The sequence below is a fragment of the Vulpes vulpes genome, chromosome 12, assembly GCF_048418805.1.
Source record: "Vulpes vulpes isolate BD-2025 chromosome 12, VulVul3, whole genome shotgun sequence".
NCBI classification, from domain to species: domain Eukaryota; kingdom Metazoa; phylum Chordata; class Mammalia; order Carnivora; family Canidae; genus Vulpes; species Vulpes vulpes.
In genome coordinates, this window is record NC_132791.1 from 97,700,778 (window position 1) to 97,719,520 (window position 18,743).

General features: G+C 54.1%; 1 protein-coding gene and 1 long non-coding RNA gene across 2 annotated transcripts; both read right to left on the minus strand.

The window, feature by feature from the left end:
• Positions 1-5,327: 5,327 nt before the first annotated feature.
• PSMG4 (proteasome assembly chaperone 4) lies at positions 5,328-18,743 on the minus strand. The gene is made up of 3 exons (XM_072729221.1): positions 18,517-18,743; positions 8,257-8,332; positions 5,328-5,526 (listed from the first exon to the last, which is right to left on the minus strand). Exons 1-3 carry the CDS (start codon positions 18,688-18,690, stop codon positions 5,405-5,407), a joined length of 372 nt encoding a protein of 123 aa, XP_072585322.1. The 5' UTR covers positions 18,691-18,743; the 3' UTR covers positions 5,328-5,404.
• LOC140594652 (uncharacterized) lies at positions 14,731-17,797 on the minus strand. The gene is made up of 3 exons (XR_011995724.1): positions 17,696-17,797; positions 16,100-16,158; positions 14,731-14,800 (listed from the first exon to the last, which is right to left on the minus strand). It is a non-coding gene; the product is annotated as an uncharacterized lncRNA (long non-coding RNA).

Sequence of the window (18,743 nt, forward strand, 5' to 3'; positions counted from 1 at the left end):
GAGCATCCATTCGTACTTGAGGCTGGAAGCTCCTGGGGGAACCGCCGATACCTTCCACCGAAGTCCTGAGTGGCCAGTGGTCCTGGTTGGCGAGCTGCCCGGAGCCCAGCCCCTGCCCTGCCTCGGCTCCCACAGGGTCACACCCTCACCACGAGCCGCTGTGCCACCAAAAGCCCTCGGGACCCAGCCAACCGGCCTGTGGGGTCCCCAGGTGCCCAGCCTGGACGACCATCCCCTGCTGACTCGGCCCAACGGCAGTGCCTAGGGGAGCCGCATCCCCCCTCCCCGCCACCTCTGGCTGCACAGGGGCCCCTGGGCCAGGAGTGGGGCTCTGGGGTGTGTCCCCCTGGGCCCTGGACCCCAGACTCTGCAAGCACCAGGACTGGGGCTCTTGGGTGAGACCCCCAGGACCCCGGCCTCTGCAAGCATCAGAACCTAGGCTCTTGGGTGAGCCCCCCCGGCCTCTGCAAGCACCAGGACCCGGGCTCTCAGGCGAGCCCCCCCCCACCTCTGCAAGCACCAGGATGGGGCTCTCAAGCGAGACCCCTGGCCTCTGCAAGCACCAGGACGGGGCTCTTGGGTGAGCCCCCACCCACCTCTGCAAGCACCAGGACCTGGGCTCTTGGGCGAGCCCCCCCAGCCTCTGCAAGCACCAGGACCCGGGCTCTCAGGCAAGCCCCCCCCCAACCTCTGCAAGCACCAGAACCTGGGCTCTCGGGTGAGCCCCCCCAAGTCTGCAAGTACCAGGACCCGGGCTCTCGGGCGAGCCCCCCCAGCCTCTGCAAGCACCAGGACCCGGGCTCTCAGGCAAGCCCCCCCCCAACCTCTGCAAGCACCAGGACCCGGGCTCTCGGGCGAGCCCCCCCAGCCTCTGCAAGCACCAGGACCCCGGCTCTCAGGCAAGCCCCCCCCAACCTCTGCAAGCACCAGGACCCGGGCTCTCGGGCGAGCCCCCCAAGTCTGCAAGCACCAGGACCCGGGCTCTCGGGGGAGGCCCCCCAAGTCTGCAAGCACCAGGACCCGGGCTCTCGGGGGAGGCCCCCCAAGTCTGCAAGCACCAGGACCCGGGCTCTCGGGCGAGCCCTCCAGCCTCCGCAAGCACCAGGGCCGGGTCTCCCGGGCGAGCCCCCGCACCCCGCCTCCGCAAGCACCAGGAGCGGTTGCGAGACAGCAATAAGTCACCCACGTTCCGCAGCCACCGCCCGCCCGGGAGCCCGGGGCTCTCCCCGCGCCCCTCCCGGCGCCCCCACGCCGTCGCGGGGACCGACCAGGACGGCCCCCTCGGGGCCCCGCGCCACCAGCCAGAGCTCCGAGCTCCGAGGTGCGGGCGGACAGCCTGGTTTTTCCTCCCCCCGCCCCCGCACCCCCCCCCCCCCCCGCACTTTGCGACGCGCCTTCGCCGTGAGCCACGTTCCTCCAGGGCCACCGCGGCCTCGAGCCGGGAGAGCGGGAGCTGCTGGGCCGGGCGGGGAGATGCGCGGGGCCCGGGACCCCCGCGGCGGCCGGTGCGCGCCAGGCACGAGGGGCGGCCCGGGCCGGGGAAGGCCGCGCTGGGCCCAGCTCGCCCCGCCGGGACCCCCTTGTCTGTGCCCACCTCGCCGGAGGCCTTTAGCCCGTGCGGACCCCCGGCGGCGGGGCGGGACAGAGGGACGGCCCGGGACAGACGGACAGAGGGACAGACGGACGGCCCGGGACAGACGGACAGAGGGACAGAGGGACGGACAGACGGACGGCCCGGGACAGATGGACAGAGGGACGGCCCGGGAGAGACGGACAGACGGGCGGCCCGGGACAGAGGGACGGCCCCGGACGGACGGCCCGGGACAGAGGGACAGAGGGACGGCCCCGGACAGACGGACAGAGGGACAGACGGACGGCCCGGGACAGACGGACAGAGGGACGGCCCCGGACAGACGGACGGCCCGGGACAGATGGACAGAGGGACGGCCCGGGAGAGACGGACAGACGGGCGGCCCGGGACAGAGGGACGGCCCCGGACGGACGGCCCGGGACAGAGGGACAGAGGGACGGCCCCGGACAGACGGACAGAGGGACAGACGGACGGCCCGGGACAGACGGACAGAGGGACGGCCCGGGAGAGACGGACAGACGGGCGGCCCGGGACAGAGGGACGGCCCCGGACGGACGGCCCGGGACAGAGGGACAGAGGGACGGCCCCGGACAGACGGACAGAGGGACAGACGGACGGCCCGGGACAGACGGACAGAGGGACGGCCCCGGACAGACGGACGGCCCGGGACAGACGGACAGAGGGACGGCCCGGGACAGACGGACAGACGGGCAGACGGACGGCCCGGGACAGACGGGCAGACGGACGGCCGCACGGGCTCCATAAGGCAAGCCGGCTCCGAGGAGGAAGGCGCAAGGCCCGGGGGCTCTGGCCGGTGTCCGGGACAGCACAGCCCCGAGCGGCGCAGCGGACCCGCGGCCGGGCCCGGAGAGAAGCGAGCGCAGGCCTGGCCCCCGGGACCGCGCCCCGCCCCAGCCCACCCCTTCCCCCGCCCCCTGCCTCGCCCTGCCTCGCCCTGCCTCGCCCTGCCCTGCTCCCCGGCACCCCCTGCCCAGCTCAGCCCTGCCCAGCCCCGCCCTCCCTGCCCCGCCCTGCACCGCCCTACCCCGCCCCGGGCCCGCCCCGCCCCTCCCTACCCCGCCCCTGCCCCGCCCTGCCCCTCCCTATCCCGCCCTGCCCCGCCCCGCGTGGGAGGCGGCCGCGGCCTCCAGCGCCCTGGCAGGGCCGCAGCACTCGGACTCCCGGTGCCGTCCGCCCCGCGGCCAGGGAGCACACACTTCTCAGGCACCTGCTCTCCCAAGTCCGCCTTCCCCGCCGCACGCCCCAACCCCACATCCCGCCGCCCGGGGAGACGCCCCAGGACGAGCCCAGCAGCCCCCTCGGGCACCCCCGTATCCCGCTGGCCTCCCGGGGAGCTGCGAGCCCCTTCCAACAACAGTCATGCACAAATGTGAACCCCTGAGACAGGGCTGGACACCTCTGCGTTTATTTTTTGTCCTTTTCCAGAAATCAGCGGTTCAGGCCGCATCCCCCGAGCGTCCGCGCCCGAGACCCCGGGAAGGTTTCAGGGCTGTTTTCTGGAACCGTAGATGCCCTCGCAAGCAGCGGGGAGGGAGGGGCTGGTAAGTTGGTTTGGCCACAGAACAGAAAAAGAGCGAAACTCCACCTCGTAAAGGAAGTCATTGCACTCAAACATTATTACCGCTTCCTAGAGCCAAACAAGTGACTGAAGTGCCATTAAATGACCCGTGTGACCATCGCATCGCCAGCCCCTCGGTGGCGCGGTGCACGCTCGTGCTGGGGGAGCCCACGCTTCGACTCTTTTAAAGAACACCTCACGTTAATGTATTGTGTGTTTTGGAAAAGCAGTACAGTGTGTTATGTCTCGTGGGGGACACCTCCCTCCCTCTGTCCTTTCTGCGAACCCCAACACTGGAGGTCTCTGTGTACCAACCGTGTTACTGTACGCGTCGACCGGGATGACTCTGGAGGTGCTCGTTCACAGCACAAGCCTCAGCTGAGTTCTGAGCTGTCGTTCAAAGCTAAACGTCTGCATGATGTCACATCTGTTGTACCTTTGGGGGGAAATTTGTATGTAAATGTACAGAAATAAAAGATGTTGCCCCATTAACAAATTTCCACTGGAATGTCTTCCCTACCTCATCCGATGGTATCCACTGAAGGGCATTTCACGACCACTGACTACAAGTAATAAAAACTCTACCTGTCGATGCGGCTCTCGCTGTCCGTACTTCAGCGCCTGGGTAAAGCGAGTCTGCTCTCACCCCGCGGGGACGGCGGGGCTCTAGGCCTCCAGGCAGGCAGAGGCAGAGAGTGGATCGAACAGACTGTCCACTCAGTGATGCTCTCGGACCCCCGACGGGTGCGGGCCGGCGGCCAACTGCAGTGCTTTCCACGTGTGTACTGGTGTCCTGCTGAGCCATGGCCCGGCGGTTCCGAGAGCTCAACAGATGACGCTCCTACACTGTGACTCTGTGAGGAAGGTCTGATAACCCCAAACTCGCTTCTTTAATGTAGTATTTTTTAACAAGAAAACACTATTTCTTTAATAAAGTATTTATACCAAACTCTTCTCTCCATAGCCCTGGTTTTGTGTCACTTGCTCTTCTTAGGGAGGCGCCCACCACGCTTCCACGTTATGATTGTGGTGGCCGCGGCCTCAGAGGTTAGCACAGGAAGTCTGCGAGGAGGCAAGTTCTTGAACCCCAGACCTGATCCTCTCTGTCTTGGCCAGGGCGTAGCCACCCCTGGTTGCCACTCCACTGCATGAAACGTGTTACAGGGCCATGGACCATCCGCCTCTGGCAACAAAAGGGGTCCAGGTGGACCCTGAGGACTGGAAAGTTCTTTGCCAGTGGTCCCCAGCCTTGCCCGTATGGAGCAGCAAACAGAGAGCTTTTCGCATCCGCCAGAGCCTGAGTCCCGGGGCCTCTGCGCCTCTGGGGAAGGGCCAGGCCTGGGCCATGGGGGAGGGCCACCCGCGGGGATTCGGATGTGAAGCTGCAGTTAGGAGCCCCTGGCCCACCAAATACTGGCTTTTGGAAAAGGGTGTGAACGGAAACGTGTAGCATGTGGAACTAGAGAGATTGGAATCCACTGCAAGTGGCAGGCGGGAAGAGGCTAAGCGTTAAAGTAACCAAAGCAGGTGCTTGGGACTTGGGGGAAAAGACAGACAACGGGAACGGGAAGAGCAAGGAGGAGCTAAATAAAGCATCTGGATCCATAAAAACAAAGTAGGTAAATACGGTCACTGACCGAATTACCATGACGCTTACGTGATCTGCGGAGTGTGTGTGTTTAGTCCTAACAATAACCGAGCCAGGTAGAGATTATTCCCGATTTGCGGGTAAGGAAACCGGGCTCAGCGAACTTACAGACTTCACCGAGTCCGTAAATCCAGCGAGCGGTGTGGAGCAGGAGTCGAACCCAGGCCCGAGGGAGAACATGGCGGGGACAGCCGAGCCAGGGAAGGGCTCAGCCGGAGCGGGACGGAAGGAGATAACCCAGCACGTGTTTTATAAAGACTTGTTGCCTGAATTCTAATTGGGAGCGGCCACGGCAGGGTCCTGAGGATTTACTTCCTCCCGTCGGATCAAGGCAGCCTCCTCTGAGCCCCTGCCCCTCTTCCTGAGGGGCCGCTCGGGGACTCGTGCCGCCCCTCCGCTCCTCTCCTCCCCCAGGCCGACCAGCCGCGGCCTCGGGCCCACGCTCTGCTGAGCGAAGAGGCGAAGTCAGGAAGACGAAGGCTTAGAAACAACATCAACACTAACCCAGCAGCAGGGAAACGCCATCCGTTTATTTAAACGTGTATCCTACAAAAGTTACAAATCCTCACTGCGGCCACTCTGCGTTCTAGAACTTCTCTGGAAAAGCGTCCATTTCTTCCTTGATCCTGTTTTCTACCAGTAACGCGAAGTTACTGTCCGTGTTTTGAAGGTTATAGCTGACAAACACCTGTTTGTTGGTCTTCCGGGCTAAAAAGAGAAGACACATCAGCGCTGCGTGACCGAAAGGCCCGGAGGCCGTGCGTGCCTCTGCGGAGCGCACGGGGGAGACCAGTGGGGTCGTGGGTAAGAACAGGGCGCTCCGGGCAGGCCCCCCACTCCACAACACTGGTTCTGCCACCGGGGCCCCCGGCAGCCCCCACACCTTCGCAGGCCCCACCCGGACCACCCGAGCCAGAGCTGCGGGGTGGGGGCGGCGGGGGAGCTACAATCACAAGCCCCCCCGGGGGATCCAAGCACTAATGGTCAAATGTCACCATTCTACCTAAAAAGCTGGGTTTTTTTTTTTTTTCCTTTTTTAAAATATTTAGGTAAAGTATTTAAGTTCTCCTTCAGTACCACCCTCTCTGCCGACCGCACTCCCTTCCCGGAGATGATCCTACAACACTTACCAACATCTACATTTCTATGACACACAAACCCACACAGATGTGTATGTCTGTGCATACACACAAGTGTACGACTTTCAATGACACTGGAGACACGCGTGAGCCCCTTCCCGCACAACCCGTAACAGCTGAAGCAGACGCTGCAGCACTGACCACACGGGTGCTGGGGCCTCCCCCCACACAGGGCAAGTGCAAACTCCGACCCCCCACGGGGCCCCCCGCCCCAGCCCACACACATCAGAGGACCGTGCCAGCCCTGCCACACGGAGAGGACAGGGGAGGTGGCACCCGTTACCCTACAGCCCGCCTGGCCTCCTGCTGTTCAGTGGCAGGAAATTCCTCGGCCCCACTCTGACTCCCATGTACTTGCAAGACAGGGCCCTACAGGGAGCGCAACTGTGCCCGGCCTCACCGTCCACCCGCAGACCCAGCTCTGCCCTCTGGTCTGTGGAGAAAGGGTGTCCCCATGCACCCAAAGCCCTCCAATGCTGCCAGGGTTACTCTGAACCCACTAGATGGTCTCTGCCCCTACTTCCTTTCATCCTCCATAGACCATCCTGTCTTGGGACTCTGCTCTCTTCCCGTTACCCCTCTAGGCAAGTCATGCATTTCCAGCTGCAGGGTCAAGACCTAAGCTCGAGAGGACCAGCACAGGACAGGGTGGCGCTGGGCGGCCCCTCCACCATCCCAGCACCCGCGCATTACCAGTCCCTTGGTGCTGCCAGCAGCTACATCACACCTCTGACTTTTCCGCCTTTTCTGTGTGCCCGTCCTTGCTGGGCAATGGCTAAGGGCTGCTGGGTTTGGTTGTTACAGGCAGGAGGCGACCCTCCGCTAATCTCTGAGTTTAATAAACTGGTGAAGACGTATTTATCTATGTTCTGTTTCAATTTATACAGATTATGATAAACTGATATAAACCACAAGAGAAGAAACATTAATTTAAAAAAACATCCTTTGCACAAAACTAAACACACACACACACACACACACAAACAAGCGTTACATGCAAAATGCTACTCGGCTTCCATTGCTAGGACTCCCCTGAGCCCATCTGACTTTATTGGCATGAACGACTTATTGGTGGCACAGCGAACAAGCTCCCACCAGCCTTCTCTAGCGGGAGCCGTCCCCCCAGTTCCCCGGCTCTATAAACGCGAGCACACCCACGGCTCCCCCGGGCCAGGCAGGGCAGGGCGCAGGGAGGAGCAAAGGGGCATCTTGTCTTCCACTCACTTTCACATGGTTCAGAACAAATCAACAGTATCAACGCAGGGAGTGGGAACAACCGGGAATGCAGGTGAAGGCAAAGGCAGGAATTCCTGTATCTGTGCCACAAGTTTCCTTTAAATCTAAAATTACTTCCTAGGAAGAGGTTACCAAGTACCTATTAGGGGGGTAACTAGTGCACACTAGAGACCAGCCAGGTTTCTGTCACCGGAGGTTAGGTTCCTGCACCACCGCGGCCACCCACGTGGTCTCTGCCCTGCTCACGCCCAGGGCTCAGGGTGACACGTCCAGGGCGCCCGGCCCTCACCCTGCCCACCACGCACCATCCCTGCTCCACCCTGTGGCCGTGTTCCCGCGGGTGCTCCCCGGAGTCACTGGCACACAAATGGCCACCTGGCCAGGATCAGGTTGACAGAACCGACCAGCACGCGCACGTGCAGGGAGCCAGCAGGGACCCCCAGTGAGTACGGAGACCCAGGGGGAGGCCCAGGCTGCCCTGCTGTCCCGAGTCTCCGGGCGCCCCGTGGCACTGGCGGAGGGCAGCACACACCACATCCGTCCCTGGACTACCCAGGTGGTTACAGACAGTATGTGTGTGAAGCACGTCCTTCCTCACAGTGCTGCTCACCACCGTCCACACTGCACTCACGTCAGGCCAGTCTCCTCTCCCGCAAGCTCTGAACGACACCACACGGAGAGCAGAGGACAGTCCCTCCTGCACAGTACAGGCACCCTGCTCCACGGGCTCCCCCGATCACGCGGAGGTGACCCGGAGCCACCGCCCAATGGGCACCGTGGGCATCACTCACTCTCCTCCCATGCGGAGTCACCTTGTCACTTACCGACCTGGACAGCAGCCAAGGCATGACACGGGAGTCCCCTGGAACATGCCGGCCCTGACACAGTGCTCAGGGACGTGGGCACGGATAAGCCCTCCTTAGAGGAGGCCCAACATACAGAGGTCTACACTCCTCTCTCAGGAGGATTCTCTCCTTCCGAAGTGACCAGCCTCGTGGTTCCATCGAACAGTAAGGTCCCTCCCCATCGGGCTGCGTCTGGAGCACCGGCCACGGGTACATACCTAAGCGCTGCGCAAGGCCAGTGGAGGTCGTGTCAGAAGTGTCTCCGAGGAGGGAGGTAGACACGGGGATGGAATCCTAAAGGGAAAACAGAGAACACAATGCTGCTTCTCCATCAGCCAAGCTTCTGCGGCTTCTGATTCTTCATGAGGGTGGGCAAGCGGCAGGTTCCGGGAGGTCAGACATTCACCACGAGGTCTGGCACCTGTGCCAACAGCCAGGTGGGCTGACCCTCTACCGCAAGAGAACAGACAGCCGGGACGGATGAAGACGGTCACTGAAGCTGGCATCACAGTGCTGACAGTAAATTGGAAGGTTTGTTTTACATAAAAGGCTTCTTTGAGTGTTGGAAACTCCAAAGCAATGCTGTAGGGCAACATTACAACTAAGACGGGAGCAAACAAGATCATTAAGGGCACAGCCTGAAGAAAGCTCATCACAGAGTCTGGGTGCCAGGTGCCTCCAGGTCCCTCTGGCCGCCAAGTTAGCCATCAGCCGAGAAGGCAGGGTGCGTATCTCCTTGTCTCCCCTGAAGGTGTCTGGGCCCTTCAAGGTCAACAAGGGCCCTAGGACTCCGCAAAAGGGCATCAGCCATCAGCATCCAAATAATGAAAATAGAAAGCTCAGAGTGTATCAGACCAATCCTCATTTCAGGTAAGAAGCAGTAAAACTAAAGAAATAAATGTGGCCCTTCTAAAATATAGAACTCTAACCTCCAATTACTATGGAAGTAATCCTCCTTACCATTAAAATTCCTAGCTTAAAAGAAAAAAAACTAACTTATAATATGGTCAAAATTACCTTTATCAAAATACTAGTCTTCTAAAAGAAACAGCCTCAGCAAAGATTTTTTCTTTTTGCCTTTTTCTCTCCTTTTTAATTTTTAGTTAGCACATAGTGCAATACGGGTTTCAGGAACAGAATTTGGTGACTCATCACTTACGTGCAACACCCAGTTGCTCATCACATGCACCCTCCTTAATCCCCATCCCCCCACCCACCTCCCTCCATCAACCCTGTTAGTTCTCTATCTTTAAGACTCTTTCATGGTTTGTTTCCTCCCCTTCTTTTCCCCACTTCCCATAATGTATATTCCTCTGTTTTCTTTCACATATTCCACCTATAAGTAAGATCATATGGCAGTTGCCTTTCTCTGACTTATTTCACTTAGCATAATATACTCTAGCTCAATCCACGTTGTGGCAAATGGTAAGATTTCATTCTTTTTGATGGCTGAGTAATATTCCATTGTATACATACCACATCTTCTTTATGCAGTCATCTGTTGACGGACATTCGGGCTCTCTCTATAGTTTGGCTGTTGATGATGCTGCTGTGAACCTCGGGGTGCATGTATCACTTCAGATCAGTATTTTTGTATCCTTTGGGTAAATACCTAGTATTGCAATCGCTGGCTCCGAGGGTATTTTGAACTTCTTGGGGAACCCCCACACTGTTTTCCACAGTGGCTGCACCAGTTTGCATTCCCACCAACAGGGTAAGAGGGTTCCCCCTTCTCCGCAGCCTCACCAACATGTAGCATTTCCTGTGTTGTTATCTTTAGCCATTCTGACTGATGTGAGGCGGTATCTCATCATGGTTCTGATTTGTATTTCCCTGATGATGAGTAATGCTGAGCATCCTTTCACAGGTCTGTTGGCCTTCTGGATGTCTTCTTTGGTAAAATGTCTGTTCATGTCTTCTGCTCATTTCTTAACTGGATTATTTGTTTTTTAGGTGTTGAGTTTAATAAGTTCTTTCTAGAATTTGGATACTAACCCTTTATCGGATGTGTCATCTGCAAATACCTTGTCCCATTCCACAGGCTGCCTTTTAGTTTTGCTGTTTCCTTCACTGTGTAAAAGCTTTTTATCTTGATGAGGTCCCAATAGTTCATTTTTGCTTGTTTCACTGGCCTCCAGCAATGTGTCTACTAAAAAGTTGCTGCGGCCAAGGTCAAAGAGGTTACCGCCTGTGTTCTCCTCTAGGATGTTGATGGTTGCCTGTCTCACATTTAGGTTTTTCATCCATTTTGACTTTGTGTGTCTGGTTTAAGAAAGTGGTCCAGCTTCATCCTTCCAGCTGTTTTTTTCAGGATTCCTTTTGCTATTTGGGGTCTTTTGTACTTCCATACAAATTTTAGTATTACATGTTCTAGCTCTGTGAATAATGCTTGTCATATTTTGACACAGACTACATAAAATGTGTAGATTGCTTTGGGTGGTATAGACTTTTTAACAATGTTTGCTCTTCCAATCCATGAGCATGGAATGCTTTTCCATTTCTTTGTCTCCTCTTTCAATTTCTTTCATAAGTGTTCTACAGTTTCCACAGTACAGATCTTTTACCTCTTAAGTTAGGTTTATTCCTAGGCATCTTATTGTTTTTGATGCATTTGCAAATCGGATAACATCTTTTATTTCTTTTGCTGCTGTTTCAACGTTGGTATATAGAAATGCAACAGATTTCTCCACACTGATTTTATATCCTGCAACTTTGCTGAATTCACACATCACTTCTAGCAATTTTTTGATGGAATTGTTTGCATCTTCTAGAGTATCATGCTCTCTGCAAATAGTGACAGTTTAACTTCTTCCTTGCCGATCTGGATACCTTTATTTTTGTTGTCTGATTGCTGAGGCTAAGACTTCCAGTACTATATTAAATAGTAATGGTGAGAGTGGACTGGCTGCTCCTTTTCTAGCTCCTTTAGGTATAAGGTTAAGTTTTGTATTTGAGACTTTTGTTGTTTCTTGAAGTAGGCCTTGCTGTATCCCAAAGGTTTGTGACCACTGTGCATTCATTTCCATTTGCTTATTTTTTTTTAATTTCTTCTTTAATTTCCTGGCTGACCCATTCATTCTTTAGTAGGCTATTCTTTAACCTCCATGTATTTGAGGTCTTTCCAAATTTTTTCTTGTGGTTGACTTCAAGTTTCAGAGTTGTGGTCTGAAAACACACATGGTATGATCTTGATCTTTTTGTACTTGTTGAGGGTTGTTTCTGACCCGGTACATGATCTATTCTGGAGAATGTTCCATTTTTACTATGAATCCTATTTTGCATGCTAATCATAAAAAGATGTTAGATCAAGAGTCTGATAGTGCACTTGAAAGCATGTATTCTGCTGCTTTATGATGAAATGTTCTGAATATATCTGGTAAGTCCATCTGGCCCAGTGTATCATTCAAAGCCATTACTTTCTTGTTGACTTTCTGTCCATTGCTGTGAGTGGGATGTTAAAGTCCCCTACTATTATTAAAGACCTTATGTTTATTATTAATTGATTTACATATTTGGGCGTTCCCAAGATGGGGGTATAAATACTTACAGTTATTAGGTCTTCTTGATGGACAGACCCCTTAATTATGATATAATGCCCTTCTTTTATCTCTTATTACAGTCTTTGTTTTAAAATCTAGTTTTTCTGATATTAAGTATGGCTACCCTGGCTTTCTTTTGATATCCATTAGCATGATAGATGGTTCTCCATCCCCTCACTTTTTATCTGAGCTGTCTTTAGATCTAAAATGAGTGTCTTTTAGTCAACATATGGATGGGGATCTTGTTTTTTAATCCATTGATACCCTGTATCTTTTGATTGGAGCATTTAGTCTATTTACATTCAGAGTAATTCCTGAAAGACATTAATTTAGTGCCATTGCCTTACTTGTAAAGTTGATGTTCCCGGTGAGGTTCTCTGTCCTTTCTAGTCTTTGTTGCTTTTGATTTTTTTTTCTCCACTTAAAGAGTCCCCCTTAAAATTTCATGCAGGGCTGGTTTAGTGGGCATGAACTCTTTAGTTTTTGTTTGTCTGGGACTCTTTGTCTCTCCTCCTGTTCTGAATGACTGCCTTGCTGCATAAAAAATTCTTGGCTGCATAGTTTTCCCATTCAATACATTGAATATAACCTGCCACTACTTTCCGGCCTGTCAAGTTTCTGTGGATAGATCTGCTGCGAACCTTGTCTGTCTTCCTTTGCAGGTTAAGGACTTTTTTTCCCTTGTTGCTTTAAGGATTCTTTCCTTATCTGTGTATTTTCTGAATTTGACTGATATCCCTTGGCAATGGACAGCTTTTGCTGAATTTACTGGCAGTTCTTTGTGCTTTTTGGGTTTTGAGGTCTGTGTCCTTCCCCAGATTAGGAAAGTTTTTAGCTATAATTTATTCAAATAAACCTTCTGACTCTTTCTCTTCATCTTCTGAACTCCTATGATATGAATATTATATTTTAGTAAGTCGCTGAGTTCCCTAAGTCTACCTTCATGATCCATTACCTTTTTTCCCTCTTCAACTTCATTATTTTCCATAATTTTATCTTCTATATCACTGATTCACTCCTCTGATTCATTCATCCTCATTTTTATGGCTTCCACTTGGGATTTCATCTCGGTTATAGCATTTTTAGTTTCACCCTGACTAAATTTTAGTTCTTTTATCTCTGTAGTAAGGGATTCTCTAGTGTCTTCTATGCTTTTTTCAAGCCCCACTAGTCTCCTTATCATTGTTTGAAATTTAGTTCAGCGACAGCTAGGTGGCTCAGTCGGTTAACCATCTGCCTTTGGCTCAGGTCATGATCTCATGGTCCTGGGATCAAGCCCTACGTTGGGCTCCCTGCTCAGTGGGAAGTCTATGTTTTCTTCTCCCTCTGCCCACCACCCCCTCCCCAGCTAGTGCACTTGCTCCTTCTCTCTTTCTCTCCCAAATATATAAATAAAATTTTTTTAGAAATAAATAAGTATATTCTAGTTCAGACATCTTACTTTTAATGGTATTGATTAAGTCCCTGGCCATGAGTTCTACTTCTTGTTCTTTCTTTCAGGGTGAATTTCTGTATCTCATCATTTTGTCCAGAAAAGAAGACAGAAAACAAACAAAAAACACACTCAAAAAAAGAAAAAGTACCAAAAAACACACACAAAAAAACTAGATACTGGTGTGTTTTGGTCTGCTTGTTAAAGGAAAATTTTAAAAAATAGGGACTCCTGGGTGGCTCAGCGGTTGAGCCTCTGCTTTTGGCTCAGGGCATGATCCTGGGGTCCCAGGATCAAGTCTCACATTGGGCTCCCTGCATGAAGCCTGTTTCTACCTCTGCCTGTGTCTCTGCTTCTCTCTTTCTGTGTCTTTCAAGAATAAATAAAATCTTTAAAAATAAATAAATAAATACAATGAAAATAAACCAAAAAATAAAAAATATGTAAAATACATAAATAAAATTCTAAAATATTAAAAAAGGAATTGATAAAAGAGAATGAATAATAATAAATAAAGAATACAAACAAAAAGGAAGCTAGATCCTATTTCCCCTAGAGATGAAACTTTGTAGCACTCTATGATTAGTAGACTTGGTGCCAGCCAGTTGTGTGTGCTGGTCTTCTATGCATAGGGGCCTGTTGGGCTGATTCGCAGGTGGACTGGCCCTAGTGGAAACAGGCCTCCTGGACACCAGGGAGCATGGCTTGTTGTAAGCGACCGGCCTCCACTAGGTGGTGCTGTTTTGTTCCCTGAAGGCCTTGGGTGCTGACGGACAGGACAGGATACCGCCACCCCAGGCTCTCCAGCCCTGGAGGGGAAAGTTCACTACCCCCAACTCTTCACTGAGCCCTCATGGAAGAGCAATCAATCACCCCTCCAGTTCCCAGTTTCCATCAGAAACTGATGTTCCTGAGTTTTTTTTATCTCAGGCACATGACTTAGTTTCAAAACTACAAATTTTAGGGACTCCCACAGCATGGACCCATATTGTTCCTCCGGGAGAGGGTCTCTCTGCACTTCTGCCATTTTCTGTCCATCCCAGGAAAGCAGTCTCACCACCACACAGCAGTTCACAGTTACAGCAGGTCAGAGCAGAAAGCCAGCACCAAGACCCACTGCTCTCAGCCAGCATCCCCACTCCTATGCCTGGGAACAGCCCAGCACCTTGGTGCCACCCATTCTTCCTGCGACCCAGGGAATCCTTAGACCACCCTGTCACTCCTGACACTCTGCCCTGCTTCACCACCTAAGCACCTTCAAGCCAGGCACAACCCCCACGGCAGTAGACTGCTACAAGTTCAGATTTTGCACTCCATTGCTCAAATACTTTGTGGCAGCCTCCATAAGCAGGCCCCCTCCCCACCTCTGTACCCACAGCTTTATCTCCCCTAAGTCAACTCTACATACCTCCCACCATCCAAAAGGTGGTCACTTTTCTACTGGTAGACTTGCAGTTTTTGTTCTCTGAGACCTATTATTGATTCTTTTAGTGTTCAGAATGATTTGATCACTAACTGTGTTCAAGGGATGAGACAAGCTTAGGGTCCCCCTTCTCCTCCACCATCTTAACTCCTCCCCCGCCACAGGGCAAGATTTTTGGAGGAACTAGCCTGTGCAACCAGAGGCTCTGGGGTGGGCACCCATCCCCCCACACTGTCCAGGTAGAGACAAGTAAACTGAATAAACACCTACTATGTGCCAGATACTGTGAGCAGGGCACAGATCAGAGACTGCTCCTTGTCTCCTAGGGGTTCAAAGTCACTTCAAAAGGAGAAAGAACTTGTTGAGGTCTATAAGAGATGATCAAAAAACACAGGATAAGAATGAAAGCATTTACTGCAAGCTTTTTTGTTGAAAAGATAACAAAAACGTGAACTCAATTAATGAATTTGCTGTTTACAAGTTTCGAGTTCAATATTCAGCTGTATGCTAACAGTATTTACAGTTAAACTTTTAGAAACAGAAAATATACCTTAAGGTGATCGTTTCCCACCAAAAGCAAAACTAAAAACCACATATTGTTACCCTACTCAGTACTTTATTATTTTCAAAATCATACTATGCCCAGCTGGTCTCCCAGGCACATACATGCTCAGATAGTTTTACTATGGCTGGAGCACCACTGTCCACTCAAAGTGTGCTCACCACATCCTAAATCATCTGAGCAGATAGGGCCCCAATGTCCCTTCTTCCCAGGTCACGGGCCTCCACCATGTTGAGGGACTCTATATCATCCTTGTTCTAACGCCTCTCAGTGCCGTAAACAGACCACTCGATGCAAGGCAGGCTAGCTGGAAGAGCAGCAGAGTAGTATGGTTTTGTTCTACATGGTCTTACATGTGGGGATCGAGGGGGAAGGGAGGAGGAAGAGGAGGAAACGTCACCAACCCTTTGGTCTCACCCTCCGTGCATGGTCCAAAACCCTTTTTCTAAGAAGGGCCAGAGGATAAATCACTTAGTTTTTATTTTAACTGTTCGACTCTGCCATCAATATACAAAAGCTGCAACAGACATTATGGAATAGATGAGCAGAACTATGTTCCAAAAACTTGGTTACAAAAGTAGAGGGCAGGCCATCCCCTAAGCAATGGTTTGCCAAGCCCTGTTCCACAGGAATCTTGTGTTTCCTGCCTTAAGTTATGGTTTATACCTCTTCTCTCCAGCTGGAGAGTGGGTGCTCTGCCCCAGAAGACAACATACAAGTACACAACGAGGCCAATGAGTAGGACTGAAGTTCTGACAAGTCTGGTAATGGAGACTGGCCCCTTTTCCTTTTCCTACCTGATCTTGGTTTAGTGTGACCTTCCAGTTGAGAAAATAAACCCTAGTAGGAGCTATAACTCCCAAATGGTCAGATTGCTAAAGTGTGCCAAAGCAGCCCACAGGAGGAATCTTGAAACTGATTCAAGGAAGCAATGCCTGGTCTTACCAATGAGCAGTCCTGGGCCCCATCTGACCCACAGCCTTACCCACTGTCTATCACTACAGTCTAAGGACTAGAAAAGAGAGATGGTGAGGTGGCTCCAGGGCACCACAACCTCCAAACACACAACCCCACCCATCACCCCATGCCCCTGCAGGCCCTTTACCTCTCCTCCAATGAAAGAAGGAATTGCCAGCTGCCCAAAGGCCCAGCTGCCGTTACCCACTAGAAAAGAAATAAAAGAAAACCTGCCCAGGAAAAAGAACAGCAAGGAGGACAAAGGCAGAAGACGGATATTGTATGATGCCATCCAGAAGTCCCACTCAGGGGCTATCTCCTTCCCGAAACTTTGTCCAGGTCCTGCCTGATGGCTCACTCCTCTGATTTCCCACCACCCCAAGGCCCCTCAGAGATTACAATCCCTACTGCCTACCAGGATGCAGGTTACTGGTAGCCTTCCCTAGCAAACCTGGAGTTCCCCGAGGGGGGCCTCATTCATTCCTTCAAAAACAATTTAATGAGTGGCTTGTCAAGCATTCAGGGTACAAAGACCATAAAAAGACAAACCTCACCACCACCACTATGGATACTGATGACAATCTGCAGAGGGAGCAATACCTGGGAACAAGCCCATGCGCTAGAGCAGCCAAGAGGCCTGTGAGTGGGCCGGGAGGAGGGCGAGGGCGGGAGCAGGGGAGCCCCACCAGGTAACAGAGCCTAAGGGTTACTGTCAAGTCTCTGAACTGTGCTCCAAGCGTACCTCCTGAAAGGCCTGGAGCCAGGGAATGACAATATCTGATTGCTGTCTGCTGCCCTATAAATGGCCATAAGGCAGCACTGTGGGCTGAATCGTGTCCCCCAAAAAGACAAGCGCACATCCTAACCCCTAGCACCTGTGAATGTGACTTTTTTAAATTGGAAATAGGGTCTCTGCAGATGTAATTAAGCTGTCATTGAAGATGCCGTCGTACTGGAATAGGGTAGACTCTCAATTTATTATGACTGGTGTCTTTACATGAAAAGACACACAGAAAAGAAGGCCAGTGGCACTGCAGAGTCTTGAGTGGTGAAGCTGCAAGCCAAGGAATGCCAAGGACTGCCAGCACCCCCAAAAGATGGGAGAGTCACGGGAAGAGTTCTCCCTCCGAGCCTCCCGAAGGACCAGCCCTGCCGATACCTTGATTTCAGACTTCTAGCCTTCTAACCTGCGAGAGGATCAATCTTGGTTGGTTTAAACCACCCAGCTTGTGGCACTTGGCTGCAGCAGCTCTAAGACATTAATAGGGGCAGCAAAGGGGGAATCAGGCCAGGAGCCAAGGGGATGCTGCAGGCTTGGCCCGGGGGGACAAGCCCAAAAGGAGGCGATGGGTGCGCAGAGATCCCTTTGAGGTCAACTTGAACACTGGAAACCTAAGTAAGGTAGAAGGGCCCACAGTGACCTCCAGCCCCAAACAGGCCCCTGAGGTGACCTGCCTAAGCCCTGGCTAACCCATGGCTCACTCACACCCCAACACAGGTACCAGAGAAGGAGGAGAACGCCTTATGTTCCCATACCTCCTCCCCTGCCACCTTAACTACGGTTCCTCCAATGCCACCACTGCCTCCTGGCCTCCAGGCCTCTACCCTTTGGGGTCGCCCCGCGGGCTGGATGGACTCCCCCTCAGGTCTGATGGAAGGCAGGGCCCACAGATGCGGGGACACAGGCCACGCGGAGCTCGGAAGAGAGAGTAGCCAAGGTTCAGGTGGGGCTTCCGCGACTCACACGGCTGCCTGTGTAAGCAGCGGGTCGGGAAGGCCAGGCCATCGGACCCCAGTGTGTCTAGTGGGAGGTGCCCACCGGCTTCCAGGCCGGGACACAGGAGTCCACAATTGGGCAAAGAGGGCTGTCCTGGAAACACACGCAAAATTCGTGTGGTCAGTATAGAGGAGGCATGAAAACCAAGAGGTGGGTGCCATCGCCCAGGGCGAGAGTGTGACGGGAGAGCAGGGGCCCCACGATGAGGCCGAGCACCCCAACCACAGAGAGGGGCGCCCTTGAAGGGGGGCAGGGGGGCAGGCGGCCACCTGGGGCCTGACCTCACTGCGCCCTCGGGTGCTGCAGGCCCAGCCCGACCCGTTCCCGAAGGCATCACAGGGAGGGGTCCCAGGAGCCCCGAGGCCCCCCGGGCCCAGAGAGACCCGAGGGCAGCCCGCGGACCCAGGGGGCCGGCACCCCTGACACCCCACCTGCGCCGGCACCGCGGCTACTCTCCCTCCCGGCTCGGCCCGGCCGGGCCCCACACCCGCCTGACCCCGGGGACCCCGCCTTCCACCAACCGCCGCCCCCCGCCAAGACCCTGACCCCCTCCGCACCCCCCGCCCGGTCCCCAGGACCCCGCCCCCACCCTGACCTCCTCTGACCCCGCCCCCACCCTGACCCCCTCCGACCCCGCCCCCCCCGTCCCCAGGACCCCGCCCCCACCCCGACCCCCTCCGACCCCGCCCCGCCCGGTCCCCAGGACCCCGCCCCCACCCTGACCTCCTCCGACCCTGCCCCGCCCCCACCCTGACCCCCTCCGACCCCGCCCCCCCGCCCGCACTCACGTAGCGGTTGCACATGGCCACGGCGAGGTTGCGCAGGTGCGGCGTGGCCCCCACCCACAGGAAGAGCGAGTCGGTCAGCCGCATGACGTGGAAGTGCACGAGCTGCTCCCACAGCCTCGCGCTGAAGTTGTGCAGGGAGACGTCCCCGCCCGCCGCAGCCCGCGGCCCCTCCATGCGCCCGGCCGCCCGCACCCCAGGCCGCGAGTCCTGCCGAGGCCCCGCCGAGG